A 19,088-nucleotide genomic window follows, 5' to 3' on the forward strand; every position below is an offset into this window, starting at 1 on the left:
GAAACCCGAATTCTAGCGTTGTAACTCCGCAGACATACTGCTGTGCCACTGGGGAACCTTTTTGTTTTTGTATTGTAGAGTGTATTTTGTTCTTCCTATTCGGAAACAAGGAGGAAGATTTGGTTGTTGTTTTTTTCTTTCTTATGGTGCCCATAGTAACATAAGTGATGCTTGACGTTTACGAAACAAAACTACCACGAATTTTTGGTCTGATGTATTAATTAGAGCCCCTCAAAGGACATCATGCCTTCCAGATGTATGTATAGTTTATGCCTGGATCTGTATTATGATATAAGATGATCTCAAAATAGCAGAGGTAATGAGATGTGTCTAGTACGCAAGAGATAAAGTAAACAGATAAAATAATGCAAGTTATTTTTCTCAAAATACAGGTTCGCATGTCATTAATCCCAAACTGAATTGTCTGATGGATACTAAATTTCATCACCTACTTTCTACTGATTTCATAAGAATGTTTTTATTGAGTCTTATTCACAAACAAATGCGAGTTGTGTGATATTATTCTCGAATTGGCTGGAATTACTATAAAGATGATCAGAGGGAAGAGCAAGTTTGGTGTTATTTGATGGTTTTGAGAACAGTCTTCATTTTAGGCTTATCGCGTAAATTATTCCTCGTACGTAACTTAAGCTTTTTTAACATATCCCCTTTTGTAAGGATAATTTGAGTGAGGATAGGGGTTACCAAGAAGCACGTGCACTGAGACTATTTCATCTATATTACGTTATATCTCAGCAATTTTCCGCCTCTGAAAGTAAAGGAATGTGTTATAATTTACTCTCTGTATATTTGAACATTTATATTCATTTGATTGTTTGTTTGTAATTAAGCACAAAGTATCACAATGGGCTGTCTATGCTCTGCCCACAACGGGTATAGAAACCCGGTTTCTAGCGTTGTAAGTCCGCAGACATACCGCTGTGCCACTGGGGGGGGGGGTCTATGATCATTTGCATAATATAATGTTCATTTATTTCAATTACATACTGTAAATGTTCTGTTGGTTTAATATTGTACATTGCATTTAGTAAAGTTTTAATTTTTAAGTTAAATTTGGTTTACTATTTTCAATATTGTATCTTTCTCATTTTCAACTGTTATTATTTATTTATTTTAGTTCTGTCAGGTTAGTACATTGTTTTATTATTGATCAGGTTTGATTCATTTATTTTTGTTTCTATAGGGATTCAGGACAAACCTAAGCTTCCTGGGCTGGTCGAATCTCGTGAAATATTATTGGGTTTACAACCGAAAATATCGTTAACAGTAACAGTAAAGGCACCCAAGAGATGAAACAATGTATTCCAATCATTATAATAATATCGTATCTAATTAGCTATGCTCGTTATAATTTATATAATTTTAGTTCCAATCCATGCATGTAACTTGTCTTGATCATAAGCTCATATTAATTATAATTTCATTGTCGATTTCACAGATAAGCACAAGTCTTCAATCTGGTTTATTGTCGTTTCCCGTTAGACAAAACCACAATGAGCTCTTGAATGCCCTGTGTTCCGCAATGTATTTAGAGTCAAAAGATAAAACTTGTGTTCGTCTAAACCAGACTTTGCTAGCCTAAGTTGTTATATTTAACAATCGCTCGTCCATGTAGACTATTTAATCCGGTTTCAGTATTCCGCATCAGGACATAAAATAAGATTTAAGAGTCGACAAAGACCTCTTACTTGCTTCGTTTAGTAAACTTGAAAATACAATCAGTAAAACATTTTACTTAAAAACCAACACATAGACTAAATATATGCATCACGTCTTAACGTGAAATGTATAGAAAATCTTATTTGTCCAAGCACTAGGAATGCGATTTATATTTTTATATCAATGACATTGTTTGTAAGTAAATAGCATTCTAATACCGCGAACGCAGTGAATTAACGATATTTGTATGAATAAAATCTTTGCGATATTTCGTTCAACGTAAATTTCTAATGAAATACAAATAGATTATTATATTACTTTACGTTATTCTTAACATAATCTATATTGTATAGAAATAATTTCAATATGGTTATATGAAAACATATACAAAGCACGACGATCATAGTTTAAAAAAAGGGTGTAAGAAAAACCCACATATTAAACTAATAACTAATTAATAATTAATAAACAATATTTACATACTTAATAATATGTGCTCTAAAAAAATCTGGGGTTCATTTGTAGAACAAAAACAAAACTTAATTTCACTACTTTCTCCAAACGTGTTTTATTTTTCGGACGTAATTAGATGTTGTTCTTATATATATGAAACTACCTGACGGTCCTGAAGACATTCAGACCTTAAAGAAAAATAATTGTAAGAAGGTTTAGGTTTTGTTTTTGTGTTCACATTTATACAGCTAAATGCTGTTCGAACATCAAAGAAGTAAAGAAACATATTCTTGTAATCCTTAAAAACTAGCTGTATAATATGTTTACAGTACATACACTACACATAAAATATTGCATACAATGTACTGTATAACCTTACATAAATATGGTTACAGTAGACGTAATACATAAAATAAATGCATGGAAGTTTGACTATTACCTTACATAAACATGGTTACAGTAGAACGTAATACATAAAATAAATGCATGGAAGTTTGACTATTACCTTACATAAACATGGTTACAGTAGACGTAATACATAAAATAAATGCATGGAAGTTTGACTATTACCTTACATAAACATGGTTACAGTAGACGTAATACATAAAATAAATACATGGAAGTTTCACTATTACCTTAAGTAAACACGGTTACAGTAGACGTAATACATAAAATAAATGCATTGAAGTTTGACTATTATCTTATAATAACCGATATTTTAAATATTAAAATGTATCTTGTTAAAATGATTAGTTTGACTTACAAAATGATTTAAAATATCCTAAAAGCCATTTTAGGTACTCCGAAATGACTCAATAAAATAGACAAAAAATAGTCAAACTTCCATGTATTTGTTTTATGTATTACGTCTACTGTAACTACGTTTGAATAAGTTCTTTTCCAATTGAATTTGGGATCTGACATGGCCTGCTGGTTAGGGAGCGCGTCTCCCAATCCGCGAGTCGCGGGATCGAACCCCTTCACCGATTATGCTCCCCCTTTCAGCCGTGGAAGTGGTATAACGGGACAGTCAATCCCACTATTTGTTGGTAAATGAATAGCCCAAGAGTTGGCGGTGGGTAATATTGATTAGCTGCCTTCTCTGTAGTGTATCACCTCAGAATTAGGGACGGCTTGCACAGATAACCCTTGCACAAACTGATAAAAAAAACAGTGTGACACTATTTAACCAAAGTTCTTTATTGCCATATTAAACGGCTTTGTAAATGAACATAAATCAATTATTATTAATTTATCCACCCTATTCCCAAATGAAAATTATTACCCGTCAGCTTCAACATGAGTCATTAAAATAGTTGTGTCCAAACAAATTATGTGATAATGACCGAGCTGCCAAGCCATCTCCTATGACTCGCACTTAACCAGTAAACTATTAATTTGATTTCATTAGAGCTTACATTCTAAAGATCGTATATTAATTGAACAAAGTGAAAGAGATAAAGTCATAACTAAAGCTAGTAATTAATCAAATATAATTATTTTTTAACATTTGTGGTTTGAGCCATATCTTATTAGGAGCTTCTGTAATCTATTGGTTTTTAACCTCGTTTTGGCTCAGGACTCATTTGTAAATATTGATGGTTAGTGTCAAATCACTAAATAGCGTAGAAAACGTTCTTACTCCCCCCCCCCTGAATCGCAACTTTTAAAAAGTTACACCTTATAATAATACATAATCACTTTTTTTTTAAAATTTCGGTGCTCGTCAGTAGCTTGACGGTTAGTCTGAAGGCTCGTGTCGCTAAAAACCGGGTTTCGATAACCTCGGTGGACACAGCATAGATAGTCGATTCTGTAGTTTTGCACTTAGTATCAAACAAAAAAATAAAATTTTGGCTTCGCAACTCCTAACAAAATGTTTGAATTTTCAAACATCTCTTCTACATTCTCACTGAATTTTCGAAATGTCACTCTCTCAGGACATTGCATGTTATTTCCTCAACACATCTCTTGAATCAAATCTATATATATTTTATTTCGTTGTTTTAGAATTGTGAAGCACGCTGTATTGGATTTAACACTTCGCTAGCTTCTTTTCACATCAAGGTGACATTATGTTGTTGCTCAAAGCTAAATGAACCAAGGAATATTATTTGAAGGTCTTAAAAGATCGTAAATGAATTTGTACAAACCAGATTATGACAATCAATAACTTCATTTCTTATGATGGTGTTAGTTATTGCACTACCAACAGTATTTATATTTATGGCAAAGCTAATATCCACCTTCCACGCCAAGGAATTGATTTCTCTCTTATAACTCGCCCATAGTTTAAATTGAAGAGGATATTTCTTTGTATGGAATCTTGTGCTTAACTTAAAACAAACAAACAAACTACGAACTAGACCAAAGGCAGTCAGTTGGGCTCACCCTCCACCACAAGAACTATCTCCGGTTTCTTTAACGGAATAACCGGATTCATTGTCACTTTTATAATAGCCCACAGCTAAAAGTGCGAAGCGTTTTCAGAGATATCACATCTTGAACCCCGAATCTTTCGATATGTATATTAATTTTACACTATGACTTAATTCTGTGCTTGTACGATTGATACCTTATTTCATTTGGAGTTCATTTAAGATCTACGTTTGGTAATGTAAATATTCTGAACATGAAAATAAAATAGTTCATGTAATTGTAATTACATTTATCATTTTTTGTGATCAGAAAAGAACCTAGAAATGATCAGTTATAAGTTGAACAGTATTACATTGCATTTAAGTCATGTTGGAATACTTGCTGTATAGCACAAAGCTATACAGTGGGCTATCTATGCTGTGCCCACCACGATTATCCATTGATAACCCCAACGTATCACAAGAGTTGATAACTGAATTACAAAAGCCGGTCACGCACCTTATACAAAAACACATATACCAGCATGCACAGGGCAACAGTTTTGCTTTTTCTTTTATCGTAGATCTGTCAACAAATTTCCATCTGTTGCCCAAAGAAAGCCTATTCACAAGTGTGTTGATAATTAATCATTATTACATACAGGAAGACGTGTTTGCAATACTGTCCCAAGGAGAACACCTGCGGGAAGTCTGTCTCTCTCTCTCTCTCTCTTGATCATTTCATGTAACCTCTATATTTCTGAAATTCGTACACAGCTACACAATAGCTATCTGCGCTAGACATCTCTAATATTGAAATGATAAACTAGGGGGAGGGCAATATCACCCATCGCTAATCTTCGAGTTATTCTAATGAAATAAAGGAATGCTCTTATAATGCACCCACGGAGCGCGATTTTCCAATGACGTGACGCGAAACATGAATCTTCGGATTAACAATCTGTCACGCTAACTACTAAGCCACACCCAAGCTTATGCAGTTCTGAGGATCTCCATTGCCCAAATGAGGCTTTAATTTATGCATATAAGAACAACATTAATCTTTGTGTTTGAAAGTAAGAAATTTGTTCTTAATAGTTCTTTGATGCTTGTAGAACTGGTGATTGAAAATTCTATGGTAATAAAGCAGACAGAAAAGATAATCAACGGTGGGGGGGGGGGGGTGTTATATAAGGATAGAGCGTATGTTTCTCCAAAATGCGGCCTGACATCACATTTTTTGTTATTCACTGAAACGCTTCTCGAGCAGATAAACACAGGCGTATATGTATTTATAATATTTTGTATTTCCGTGCGGGTACGTAAATGACTGGATTACTTTGAGAAGCCCGTTATTAGGTGCTTATCAGAATATAACATTTCATTCCATACACTGTGATCAATGACGTTATTAGGTGCTTATCAGAATATAACATTTCATTCCATACACTGTGATCAATGACGTTATTAGGTGCTTATCAGAATATAACATTTCATTCCATACACTGTGATCAATGATGATCTGTAAAATAATAAAAATAATACTCCTAGCCATTTGTTGTCTCACACAAATGCAGTAACGTAACTTAACTTTCGCGTTAACAGTAACTTAATAGTTGAGCCTATTTTTAAAACATAACGCTACTACTACCTACATTCATGTGGTAGATTCGCCTGAGTTTGCTTTGGTAAAAACTTAAGATGATTTTTTTTATAAATAAAACTCATTGTCACTACCTTTAGAAAATATTTCTATAAATTCTGTTGATGTTTGGAAATTAAACACCTTTACTTAAAACTATAAGCAAATGTATTAGATCAAATCGGAAAAAAGACAAACAGCGCCCCCTACAGTCAACCGTGGAAATAGTGAATATTGAGTAGAACCAAAAATATATATACTCCATAACTATGCTAAAATCATCCAAAAACTCAATCCAGGATATTATTTTATAATATATTTACAGATCAATATAACACCATTTTTGGTCAATATGCCCAATTAATCAAAGATCGGGCTGACATAATATGATTAACGTGCTCAGACTGATAACCCCACGATTCATCTTTTTTGTCAAATTGCTGCAAAAATGCATTGCGCACTTTGGGAGCTTCGGTTAAAACTCACCACTCACTTAGTCAAAAGTAGCCTAAGAATTGACGGCGGGTGCTGTTTACTAGTCGCCTTCCTTTTAGTCTACCAATTCAAAATATGCGCAGATAACTCTTGTGTAGTTTTACGCGAAATTCTGAAACAAACAACAAAATAAAATTGTTGTTTCCATCAGAAACAACAGAAAAGGCACAAATCTAAACTATATTTGGTAGTTTAATTTAGTGTCTGAATCATTAAAAATACTCTGACATTTGCGAATAATTCATTTTCGATAAGACTTAGAGGACGCTGTTCCAGCAAGTTTTCGAAGTATTTTCACATGTGCGTTTTATCTAAAGAAAAACAAACAAATCTCAGCATACAGCTGACCTACTTCAGACTGTCTTTACGAGTATGTACATCCATGATACTAACAAATTCTTCCTCCCTCTTTTTTTCAACTTTAGGTTGTGGTGATGAAATATCCATAGATTTCAAATCTTACATATTATGTAGGTCGGAAACTATAAAATGTTTTGTTTACACGCTTATTCAAATGAAATGGTTCTGGGTTTAAGAGAAAAATGAGGTTGTTTAATAAACTTATTTTTTTAATTTAAGAGTTTGAAGGCAAATGACATTTCAAATTGAGACTGTTTTTCTGGTTAAATTTTTTTTAAGTATTTTACGTCATCTGTTTTTGTCTCGTGGCTTTCCATTAAGAAATGCCCTTACATCCAAATATTTAACGGGGAAATGCTTTGTATTACATTAAATTTGGGGTTAAAAGATTTTCTTTAACACGAGATCTACTGGAAAACGTAGTACCATTTTCTTTACATAAAACGGTCTCATTCTATTCATATCTTGTAGGTTGTTTTGCAATATCTATTTCAAGTAAAAAATTTACATACTTTAGTCAAACTGTTTATTAATTCGCGTTGAAACATGTTTCGTTTCATGGGATTTCAAGGTGAAACTGTTCTTGCATGAATTTTTCTAAAAACACCTCGACGTCATCTGTTTTATTTAGCTTCTTTTTTTAATTTGAAGGTAATTTTTTGCTTCATGGTATTCCAATTTAAGAAACTTTTACATCCGAATAATTAACGGGAAAATAAAACAAAGCTTTTTTTTTAAAAAAGAAATTACTTCTTGGTGAACACACAACAAAATATGTTTTTACTTTGTAGAAGATATTTTCCCACCATAATTGTCCCATATACATATGTTTTTACTTTGTAGACGATATTTTTCCACCATAATTGTCCCATATACATATGTTTTTACTTTGTAGAAGATATTTTCCCACCATAATTGTCCCATATACATATGTTTTTACTTTGTAGAAGATATTTTCCCACCATAATTGTCCCATATACATATGTTTTTACTTTGTAGAAGATATTTTCCCACCATAATTGTCCCATATACATATGTTTTTACTTTGTAGAAGATATTTTCCCACCATAATTGTCCCATATACATATGTTTTTACTTTGTAGAATATATTTTCCCACCATAACTGTCCCATATACATATCACAACAAATATGGACACCTGAGAAACTCTCCAAATGTCAAAGATCTACGTAAAGGTTCTCACAACACTTGTCTCTTACATAGATATATCATAACAAAATTGGAAATTCCACGGACTCACCGTCACCAAAATATCTACGTGTTTCTCATGAAATTTGTCTCTCATACAAACCGTAATAATTGGACACCACATATATTCACAATTGTGAATATATATATATATGTATTTCTCACGACACTTGTGTTTTATGCATACGTGTCACAACAAAGTTGGACACTTCACAGACTCACTATCTATCTAAGATCTGCGTATTTCTCACGACACTTACCTCTTACATAAATATATCACAACAAAGCTGGACATTGCACAGACTCGCCATCTGTCAAAGATCTACGTGTTTTTACAACACTTGTGTCTTATGTATCACAAAAAAGTTGGACATTCCACAGACTCGCCAGCTGTCAAAGGTTTACGTGAGGTTTCATGATATTTGATAATTTTATAATAAAAGTGAGTGAATTTCATAGAGGGCGTCTTACCTTACACTATAAAACACTGTAAGTTTCTTAGGAAGGAAAATAATAATTTAGACAAAAAGACAAGCAGCCAAGTAAATAAAATCGGATGACATGGATAGTTCTAGTATACTTTCTAGCTTGACTAAACTTTTAAAAAATAATAAACTTACATTATGACATAAAGCATATACACATGTTGTTTTAATATAATGCATATAAGTTAGGTATTAAAGCTATTTCTACCTGTCTTTACATCTTACCTCTAACGTTATCTGATAAATAACGCCTTTTTTTTTTCTTATGCTGTCTTGCGCGAGCTCTACAGCAGCGGATGTAATGCAGGCACAAACTTGAATATTCTTGTAAAAATAAACACGTGCGCTCATTGACAACACTAACCACTCATAAAAAAAATGGAAGATAAAGGCTTAGCATGTATATATATATACTTGCATATATATAATTATTTTTCTGAGAATATTCAGGGGGTGTGTCAATATTTTTCATAGAAGTAAAAAAAACAACAGCTAATTAGATTTAGATAATTCTAAATAGGAAAATATAATATATTAAGATACAAGGTACGAATATCAAACGGTGTTATATTAAAGCTTTATTTCAACTTAAAATATATAACTAACTCTGTTTGGAGTGCATTTGTTCCACAATTTGTCTACGAAAAACTTAAATAATAGTTAATCCATTACAACTGTTCTTTGTAAATTATAGAAGAGTAGGTGTTATTCATTCAAAATATACAGGACTTTGATAGTATATAACTGCCTGTTAACACTGAAAAACTATTTTCACAAGTTCCTCTTTAGGGTGTAAAGTATAGTTACCCGTTTGTAAATGTTAATTCTGCTGTTGTATATAACTACCTATTAATTCTAAACGGCCCGGCATGGCCAGGTGGTTAAGGCGCTCGACTCGCAATCTGAGGGTCGAGGGTTCGAATCCCCGTCATACCAAACATGCTCGCCCTTTCAGCCATGGGGGCGTTATAATGTGACGGTTAATCCCACTATTCGTTAGTAAAATAGTAGCCCAAGAGTTGGCGGTGGGTGGTGATGACTCGCTGCCTTCCCTCTAGTCTTACACTGCTAAATTAGGGACGGCTAGCGCAGATAGCCCTCGTGTAGCTTTGCGCGACATTTAAAACAAACGAACAAACAAATAATTCTAAACACTGAAAAACTATTTTCACGAATTCCTGTTTAGGTTGTAAAGTATAGTTACCCGTACGTAAATGTTAATTCCGCTGTTGTATATAACTGAAAGTTAACTCTAAACACTAGAAAACTATTTTCACAAGTTCCTGTTTAGGTTGTAAAGTATAGTTACCCGTTGGGCAAATAATGAAACCATTGATATTTTTTATAAGCTGTTTATTTACTGACATATCGGTTTCTGACCTCTGGTATGTACTTTTCAGTTTACAAATACCACTGTCGGTTTTATATGTAATTTAAATATTTTCCTGTTGAAGCTGATTATTAAAATCTGTATTCATTAAGTATCACACAAAATAATGGAAGGAGATATAAAGTTCAAAAATTCTTGTTAGTCCTTTTGTCTGTTTCAACATCTATGTACATTATAATTTCATCATTCTGTTGACTTGTTAGTCATTTTGTCTGTTTCACCATCTATGTACATTATAATTTCATCATTCTGTTGACTTGTTAGTCATTTTATCTGTTTCACCATTTATGTACATTATAATTTCATCATTCTCTTGACTTGTTAGTCATTTTATCTGTTTCACCATCTATGTACATTATAATTTCATCATTCTGTTGATTTGTTAGTCATTTTGTCTGTTTCACCATTTATGTACATTATAATTTCATCATTCTGTTGATTTGTTAGTCATTTTGTCTGTTTCACCATTTATGTACATTATAATTTCATCATTCTGTTGACTTGTTAGTCAATTTATCTGTTTCACCATCTATGTACATTATAATTTCATCATTCTGTTGACTTGTTAGTCATTTTGTCTCTTTCACCATCTATGTACATTATAATTTCATCATTCTGTTGACTTGTTAGTCATTTTATCTGTTTCACCATCTATGTACATTATAATTTCAGCTTGTCTGTTTATATCAACCTGTACACAATGTTACAAGTACAGAAAAACTTTTCAAAAAAAGGAAGTAAATGTGGGGATGACTAAAATCAATCCTTCAAAAACGATGCAAACAATACAGTGTGGATGGCATTCACATCATTACTATATGATAGCACAGGCACACGGTGTAGTAGAATGTTAACAGACAAAAATAGGATAAATTAAACACAATTGTGATTGAATTGTTATATATATTACAATATGTTCATTCGTGCCTGTGCTATAATGTACGGATGGTGCAAATGTCATCCCTACTATTTTGTTTGCATTGTTTTTGAAGGATTGATACTAGCCATCCCTACATTTACTTCCTTTTTTTAAGTTTTTACTTTACTTGTTTTTTTAATGCAGTGTTTCAATAGACATAGGAAGGTTGTAGTTACAACCAAGTTCTAAGTACAATGAGTTAGCAACTGTAATATTTATTCTTTATCTATTATTGGCTGGCAATTCCTGTTTCACCCTGGACTTAAGCTTTTTAAAGCAGCATCAAATGTCTGTAAAAAAGCTAACTTCAAGGGGTAGTGATAACATCATTTACACTAGAATTATGAATATTTTTTAATTATTACTATTTATTAATAATACTTATAAAAGCGGGTACTCCGTTTGAAACTATGTCATCTCAGTGAAATTAGTTGACATCGTTGTTTTAGTTTTTCAGTTATCATGTAATAAAAAAGAAGCAGAAGAAAGAAGAACAAGAACTTCAAACTTTTTGTTATGATATTTACAGATATTCCCAGAACTTGTGACTCAGTCATTACATAGATATTGTTATAAAAGAAACACTGTATAGTACTGTAAAGTTCTGATGACCTATTGGGGAGATATTTAAGATACCATTTCGATGAACAATCCAAGCCAACCCTACATGGCAGTGCTACCGCCTGCTTGGTAACTCATGACGAGCATGACGGTATCACTCGAATAATATATATTATTTACATTATGATTTAGCTTGTCTGCTTATATCAACCTGTACAGAATGTTATAATTCATGATGAGCACGGTATCGCTCGGAGAATGCATATTATGTATATTAAAAAATACAAGAGAGAGAGGGACAGTCAAATTTAAACACAATAGACGTATACCAGTGCTGTATAACATATAGAACAATAACTCAACCCAATGATTGTATCTCCTAAACCCTTTGTACATATTTGAGTGTAATACAAGCTTGTTTCTTGCTACTCTGAAGTTAATATTTCTCTTATTTCCTATGTCTGTTTTCAGTTACTTACAGGAACACTGGTGTGTAATGATCGTAGAACTGTTGGTACTATTACTGATGTCCATAACTTATGGATAATGGTGTTTTTCGATTTCGTTAACTTTTTAGCTAAGCCACAAATGTCGGATCTGTTGTAAAATGTTTGTTTCACCGAGAAAACTAGAAACTGAACTTATTTTATTTGTTTAAGGCTTTACCGAAATATTACCCACGATGGCAACTTTGAACAGTTCGTCTCTAAAGCTTCATCCCAAAGTTCTGATTGTCATGATCGTAAAAAAATACGCAGGATAAAAAAACGTTAGTAAATAACACAGAGACAAACTAGTAGGATAAAAATGTTAGAGCGTGACACCCATACAAACAAATAGGATAAAAAACATTAGAACGTGATACACATACAAACAAATATGATAAAAATGTTAGAACGTGACACACATACAAACAAGTAGGATAAAAAACATTAGTACATGACACACTGACAAACAAGTGGGATAAAAACATTAGAACGTGACACACATACAAACAAATGGGAATAATATGTTAGAATGTGACACACATACAAACAAATATGATAAAAATGTTAGACCGTGACACAATGACAAACAAGTGGGATAAAACATTAGTACATGACACACTGGCAAACAAGTGGGATAAAAAACGTCAGTACGTAACACACACATACAGACAAACAAGTAGGAAAAAACGTTAGTACATGACACACACACAAACAGGTGGGATATAAACGTTAGAATAAGACACACATACAAACAAGTAGGATAAAAAAACGTTAGAACATGACACAATGACAAACAAGTAGGATAAAAACATTAGTACATGACACACTGGCAAACAAGTGGGATAAAAAACGTCAGTACGTAACACACACATACAGACAAACAAGTAGGAAAAAACGTTAGTACATGACACACACACAAACAAGTGGGATATAAACGTTAGAATAAGACACACATACAAACAAGTAGGATATAAAAACGTTAGAACATGACACACATACAAAGAAGTAGGATAAAGCCCTAGCGCTTTTGACAGGCGGACTTATCTCCATCAGAGACACGGGCAGATGAAGATAGGCTCATCCGTCGAAAGCGCTAAGATCCTGGTGCTAACTGTCATTTGATTGCACTCTTTCAATTATATTTTAAGTGTACATCTTAAAAGATGCTTTTGCAGCAACTGTATTTATCTTTGTTATTTGTATACGGTTTATTATTTGACTGGAAAAATTATATGTTATAAAGTACACGTGTACATATATATATATATATAAGTATTGATTTGCTTATCAAACAAACACTCACCAATCAAATAAGAGTAACCGTCAAGTCGTAATCTGCAACGGCGGGAAACGTCTCCACGCCGACACCCACGGGCCATAAGTGGAACACTGTTTGATTTTAGTAGCAAGTCCTTCATATGTTTAGTTGAGTTCATGTCTGTTTCATTCAAGAACTGAAGACAGTACACACTGGGTTCTGAGCCGCTAAGAAAACCGAATCTTTGTTGTCACATTATGCCAGAACGAAGTTTTCCAGGAATTTCACTCAATGAACGCGTTATCCTCGTCTTTTCTGCGTTCGAATTTCGTCATACTTCTTCCAAAACAAAGAACTTCTCACGACTATCGCGTGGAGGAAAATCGCTGTTTTGTTAAAAAAAAGAATTATCAGAGGTGCCTCCTCTTCTAACGAACGGATTTCGCTAAGACTTGTTTATTACTAAGACTCGTACTCAGTGTGTTCACCTCATCTTCCCTTGCTATTCAGTATATATTTGCACGTTGGTCTATCATAAGTTTGTCTTTCAGTCAAGTTAGAGGAGCAGCAGATGTGTGTTCGACAATCAGCCGTTTCGTTCGAAGTACCAGCCACTACTCCGTTCGCTAGTTTGCGTCCACACATATAGATCAAAGCGACGCCTGTACAGTAATAGAGATGCAATGCAGGGTGCGTACATGGAAATGATGTTTAGCTAGAACAACTAATTCTCGAACCTTGGCGTTAAACTGTCAACAAGATCGTTATATTCGTTTTCAAAAACAGCACCATGAAGTTTCTGAAATACAAGAATGCGTTAATTTTTCGATTTCTCAGTTATTTTCTCTGTTAAATTTCAGGCTTCCTTAGAATTTATCGTTAAGAACAGATTCTACCACATTTTTCACAGATACATGCCTTGCCGATTGATAACTGTCACTCTTTCGTGACGTGTTCATACTGAAGTGTGTTACTCTGTTTTACTAACTTGGTGATAGTCTCACGAGTGTCAACAAGTCAAGCACTTGTGTGTTTTTTCCATTAAGTACGTATTTCCAGTTTCAAAATATTCATATAAATACGACTCTTAGGAACAACTTGACAGCACATATATGGATTCTAAAGCAACTGATTTCGTGTAAATTTAAGAAATTTCGAGATCGTAGAGCATCATCCGGAGACGTGATTTTTTTTCTAAGCAAAGGTTTACCAAAGAAACCCACTACATGAATATTTCTTTATTCTGTCTTCATGGGTGACAAAGGATTTCTACTAGTCACAATTTACACAATAGAAACCCCATAAACGACACAATTTTGTTTTTTAACAGCAATAGTCCAAAAATACGTAATAACTCTTGGTGTCCTGTTTAAGTGGCCTTTTAATGTTTAACTGCTAAATCAGTTTGAAAGATCATAAATTGGGCTGTAATCTCCATAACATGTTTCAGGTAAAACAACTTGGAGGAAGGGATATCACTAATTGAAACTGTTGATCCATCATTCAATCGAGTCTATTACAGGTTGAATATATTATATCAAAATAATTTTGAATAAGTAAATCAGCAAGCCACGTGATAACCAAACCGCTATAAAGTCGGGTAAACAAAAAGGTATCAGAGCTGCATTTTTTTTCTTGGTATGTTGTATGTTTTTGTGTAAGTAACAACCCTTTCCAACTCAAAATATTCGTACATTCAGATTTGTTCAGACTGGGGATTTAGAATTCCCACACAAGGATACCTCTTGTACTTATTGGCATTGGAAAACAAAGGAATGTGGATCAACTTGGGACACCACTATCCAGAAAGAGACCTGCAACAAGTCGTACCAGGTGAGAGTTCATGAGCTTAAAGGTCGTTGTCAAATCAGTTCGTGAGCCTCAGGCAACATAATAAAGAAGGATTTCCTCCTTGAAGCGGAGCCAATAATGTATGGGTTCACCATGATAATATTTCCAGTCATACTTCCCGTTCAATAGTCGTCTACTTCAAGTAGCCAGAGAATGAAACGATAATTAATGCTACTCCATACAAAGACGTACAAGTCAAGTCGCCGGACACAACACCTATAGATTTATGTGCGATACAACTATTGAAACGGGCGTGGGAAACTGCCGTTCTCGTACACTAGATGGATTATGTAAAATATTCAGTGAGGGATGGTGTATTTTGGACATGAAAGCCTTACTACGAAGCTTTTGCTATGGAAGCTACACTGCAGAGCTATTGTCAAGATGTGCGGTCGTCAGATAAAGTATGACTGGACTTTATTATTATAACCCAATAGAGACGACTTGGAAGGTTACTAAAGAGATTTTAATGTTCAAGTATCAGTGGCATTAGAATTTTCTCCCGAATATGAGCGCTCTTTCAGCCGTTGGAGCGTTAGAATGTGACGGTCAATCTCACTATTCGTTGGTAAAAAATAGCCCAAGTGTTCGTGGTGGGTGATGTTGACTAGATACATTCCATCTAGTCTATCACTGCGAAATTCAAATAAATAAACTAGTATTTTACTGATTTCTACTTGCGCTGGTCGAGAAAGTTACTAATGAAAACCTTAATCTATCGTTTAAGTTATAAAACTCATTCTATCTCTTTGCCTATTAATATTCTTTATAAAAATAACAAGTTTAACAGCTTTATAAATCACTAGATGTCACTACATAAAACATCAGAATTTTCAATATAATTCACTTCTTGTTTCTACAGAACGTAGATGCTAAACAAATTTTAATAAACAGATGCCAGTAGTTAACAGTGATGTTAGTGAATCCCCATAAGCATTGATGTTTACCTACTAGCTATAAAAACTTACATTGCAAATTGTGTACATTTATTTATTTAACATACATTAATATAGATATTTAATTTTATTTCATGGTTTTGAAATGTGCTTTATATTTTTATAAGATATAGTTAATATGGTGTCATCTCGATTCAGAAGTCACCGCTTCATGTTTCGTAAGTACTGTACATATCCACTAACTTTTTAAGTAACTTACGTTAAAACTGTATTGAAAGTACAACATTTAATACAGACGTTAATATAGTGTCATCTCAATTCAAAAGTCACAGCTTCATGTTTCGTAAGTACTGTACATATCCACTAACTTTGTAAGTAACATACAATAAAACTGTATTAAAGGTACACCATTTAATATAGACGTTAATATGGTGTCATCTCGATTCAGAAATCACCGCTTCATGTTTCGTAAGTACTCTACATATCCACTAACTTTGTAAGTAACTTACGTTAAAACTGTATTAAAGGTACACCATTTAATATAGATGTTTCCATTTTTATGTTTAGGTTTGCGAATCTCAGTGGCTTTAAGAAGTAATTTTTTTACTGCTAGTTTGAGTTTGTTTTTTGAGCTGTAATTACACAGCAAGTGAATATAAATTCCAAGTGATTGGGTAAGTCAAGTAAGTTTGAAAGAATTATTCTCAAATATTGCACTTACTAGTCACGCGAAACTGCTATAAATGTTATTATAATGCTACGGGTTCTGTGTTCATGCCTATTTACTAACATTTATTCTATGTGATAAACTTGTTCATGTCTACTTACTAACATTTATTCTATGTGATAAACATGTTCATGCCTATTTACTAACATTTATTCTATGTGATAAACATGTTCATGTCTACTTACTAACATTTATTCTATGTGATAAACATGTTCATGCCTACTTACTAACATTTATTCTATGTGATAGAAATGGTCATGCCTACTTACTAACATTTATTCTATGTGATAAATATGTTCATGCCTACTTACTAACATAAAATGACCATATTTTATGAAATATCAGCTTAAATAACGATTCCCATTGCTATGCCAAAAATATAACAGAGACCTAACAATGCATTTGTTGCTTCCTGATACTCAAAACAAGTTCTAAGTTTATCTATCTACCGAAGTAACCAATAATTTTAGTAAATTAATTTAGGTTTCATAAATAATAAGTAAATACTACGATCTATAATCACACATATTCGTCAAAAATGCACTCTCTAATTTTAAGACTCGTCATTTGAACATCGTGTCAAAATATTTTTCCTTGTTTTATCAAAAATTGGTAAAGTTGTCGTTCTAAATAGTTCCAAGGTGGGTCAGAGGTAAGTTTACGGACTTACAAAGCTAAATACAGGATTTTATTTCCCGCGATGGACAGGGTGCAGACAGCCCATTGTGTATCACTGCGCGAAAACAAAAACACCTATAAAAACATTTAAAATGATTCCCCCTCATAAATTAGTATATAACTATATCAAAAATGTTATACTAAACTATACAGTATGGGAACAAGGCCGTATTATTATATCCAAAATAGATAGATCGCTACTATACATGCTCATAGAACATAAACAATGAGTTATAGTTGCATTAAATCAGAATCCAATGTTTTTCTGTCATTCAATCATTCAGTCTCCTTAGTGGAGTATTTGTTTGTTTCTTCTTAAGCACAAAGCTACATGAGTATCGAAACCCGGTTTTTAGTGTTATAAGCCTTCATAGTTAACGCTGAGTTGTAATTTCAACTACATAGAACGCCGGTAAAAGTGCAATTATATGCTTACTATAGTTTCAGAAAAGCTACTTATCATTATTACCTGTCAGACAATCAGGATAGAACCATTGTTCTTATTACAATGCTGGAAGAATAAACTCAGAAAGTACTGGTATGATGTTTCCGATTTCACACTATTTCAACGAGAGGTCTGGACACAAATCGTTTGACATTATTATGATAAATAATGGTTTGTAAGGTAACAAAGAAGACATCAAACACAGTTTAAGAAAAAATAATGTAAGTTCTGAGTCGTCTTGACGTCAAACAGGCATTAGTAAGAAAGGTAGTTGATCAAAATATTCGCATTCTTAAAAAACAAAATGAAACTGTTTGAAGTAAGCATAATAAACGTTAATTATTTCTGCTGAGAGACCTGTTTTTGAAACTGTATTTCATTCTTGCGTTCTAGAGAACCAGGGCTTTTCTTTCCTGTACTTTTAGCGGTTATTTTCATCTCTAATAAGTCAAAGCATACTCTGTGTGTGCACTGATTTTCAAAACATACTGTACTAATTGTCAAAACTTGCGGCGCTAATTGTCAACAGCACTGATTGTAGGAACATATTGTGCTGATAAGTCTAAATATACTGTGCTGTTTATCAAACATATTATGCTGATAAGTCAAAACATACTGTGCTGTTTGTCAGAACATGTGCTGATATATCAAAACATACTGAACTGACTGTCAGAACATGTGCTGATACATCAAAACATACTGTACTGACTGTCTATATGAAGTGTACTGATGTTATAAATATTGTGTCCATGAATATGTTTAAAACTGTATATATATATTTCGGTGCACAACATTTTAGAATGATTTGTTTCCAGGTAATAAGCTTCTCTGATAGAATATACAAGAGTAAGAATATTAGAAACGTTGGGAGACAATTTATAAGTACTTATAATTTTGCCCCCCCCCCCGTGACACAGTAGAATTTCTGCGGACTTACAATACTAGAAACCGGGTTTCGATACCCGCGGTGGGCAGAGAATAGATAGCCCATTGTGTAGCTTTGTGCTTAACTTCAAACAAACAAACTTATAATTTTGCGAAAGGAATTTTAAAACATTTAAGGTTGCAATGGCCATACAATCTATAACCTTCAGTTTTAATACGAAAGGTCATGAAAAAAACATATATGTTATGTGTGAATATGTAGATTCACTTATGACAAAATCTGAAAAATAACAAGGAAAAACAGAAGAAT

At 33.3% G+C, this 19,088-nt stretch overlaps 1 protein-coding gene across 2 annotated transcripts in view; it reads right to left on the reverse strand.

The window, feature by feature from the left end:
* Nucleotides 1-19,088, reverse strand: part of LOC106462186 (calcium/calmodulin-dependent 3',5'-cyclic nucleotide phosphodiesterase 1A-like) — a 142,713-nt gene that overhangs the window by 50,311 nt on the left and 73,314 nt on the right. The window contains exon 1 of one of the 2 annotated variants that reach the window (XM_022389381.1): nt 13,342-13,895. The exons of the other annotated variant lie outside the window; for it this stretch is intronic. Within the exon in view, the coding sequence (XP_022245089.1) occupies nt 13,342-13,474 (133 nt within the window). The 5' untranslated portion in view covers nt 13,475-13,895. Of the gene's footprint in view, nt 1-13,341; nt 13,896-19,088 lie in introns of those variants that run through there. 2 annotated transcript variants of the gene reach the window in all.

Source organism: Limulus polyphemus, unplaced genomic scaffold, assembly GCF_000517525.1.
Source record: "Limulus polyphemus unplaced genomic scaffold, Limulus_polyphemus-2.1.2 Scaffold1114, whole genome shotgun sequence".
NCBI classification, from domain to species: Eukaryota; Metazoa; Arthropoda; class Merostomata; order Xiphosura; family Limulidae; genus Limulus; species Limulus polyphemus.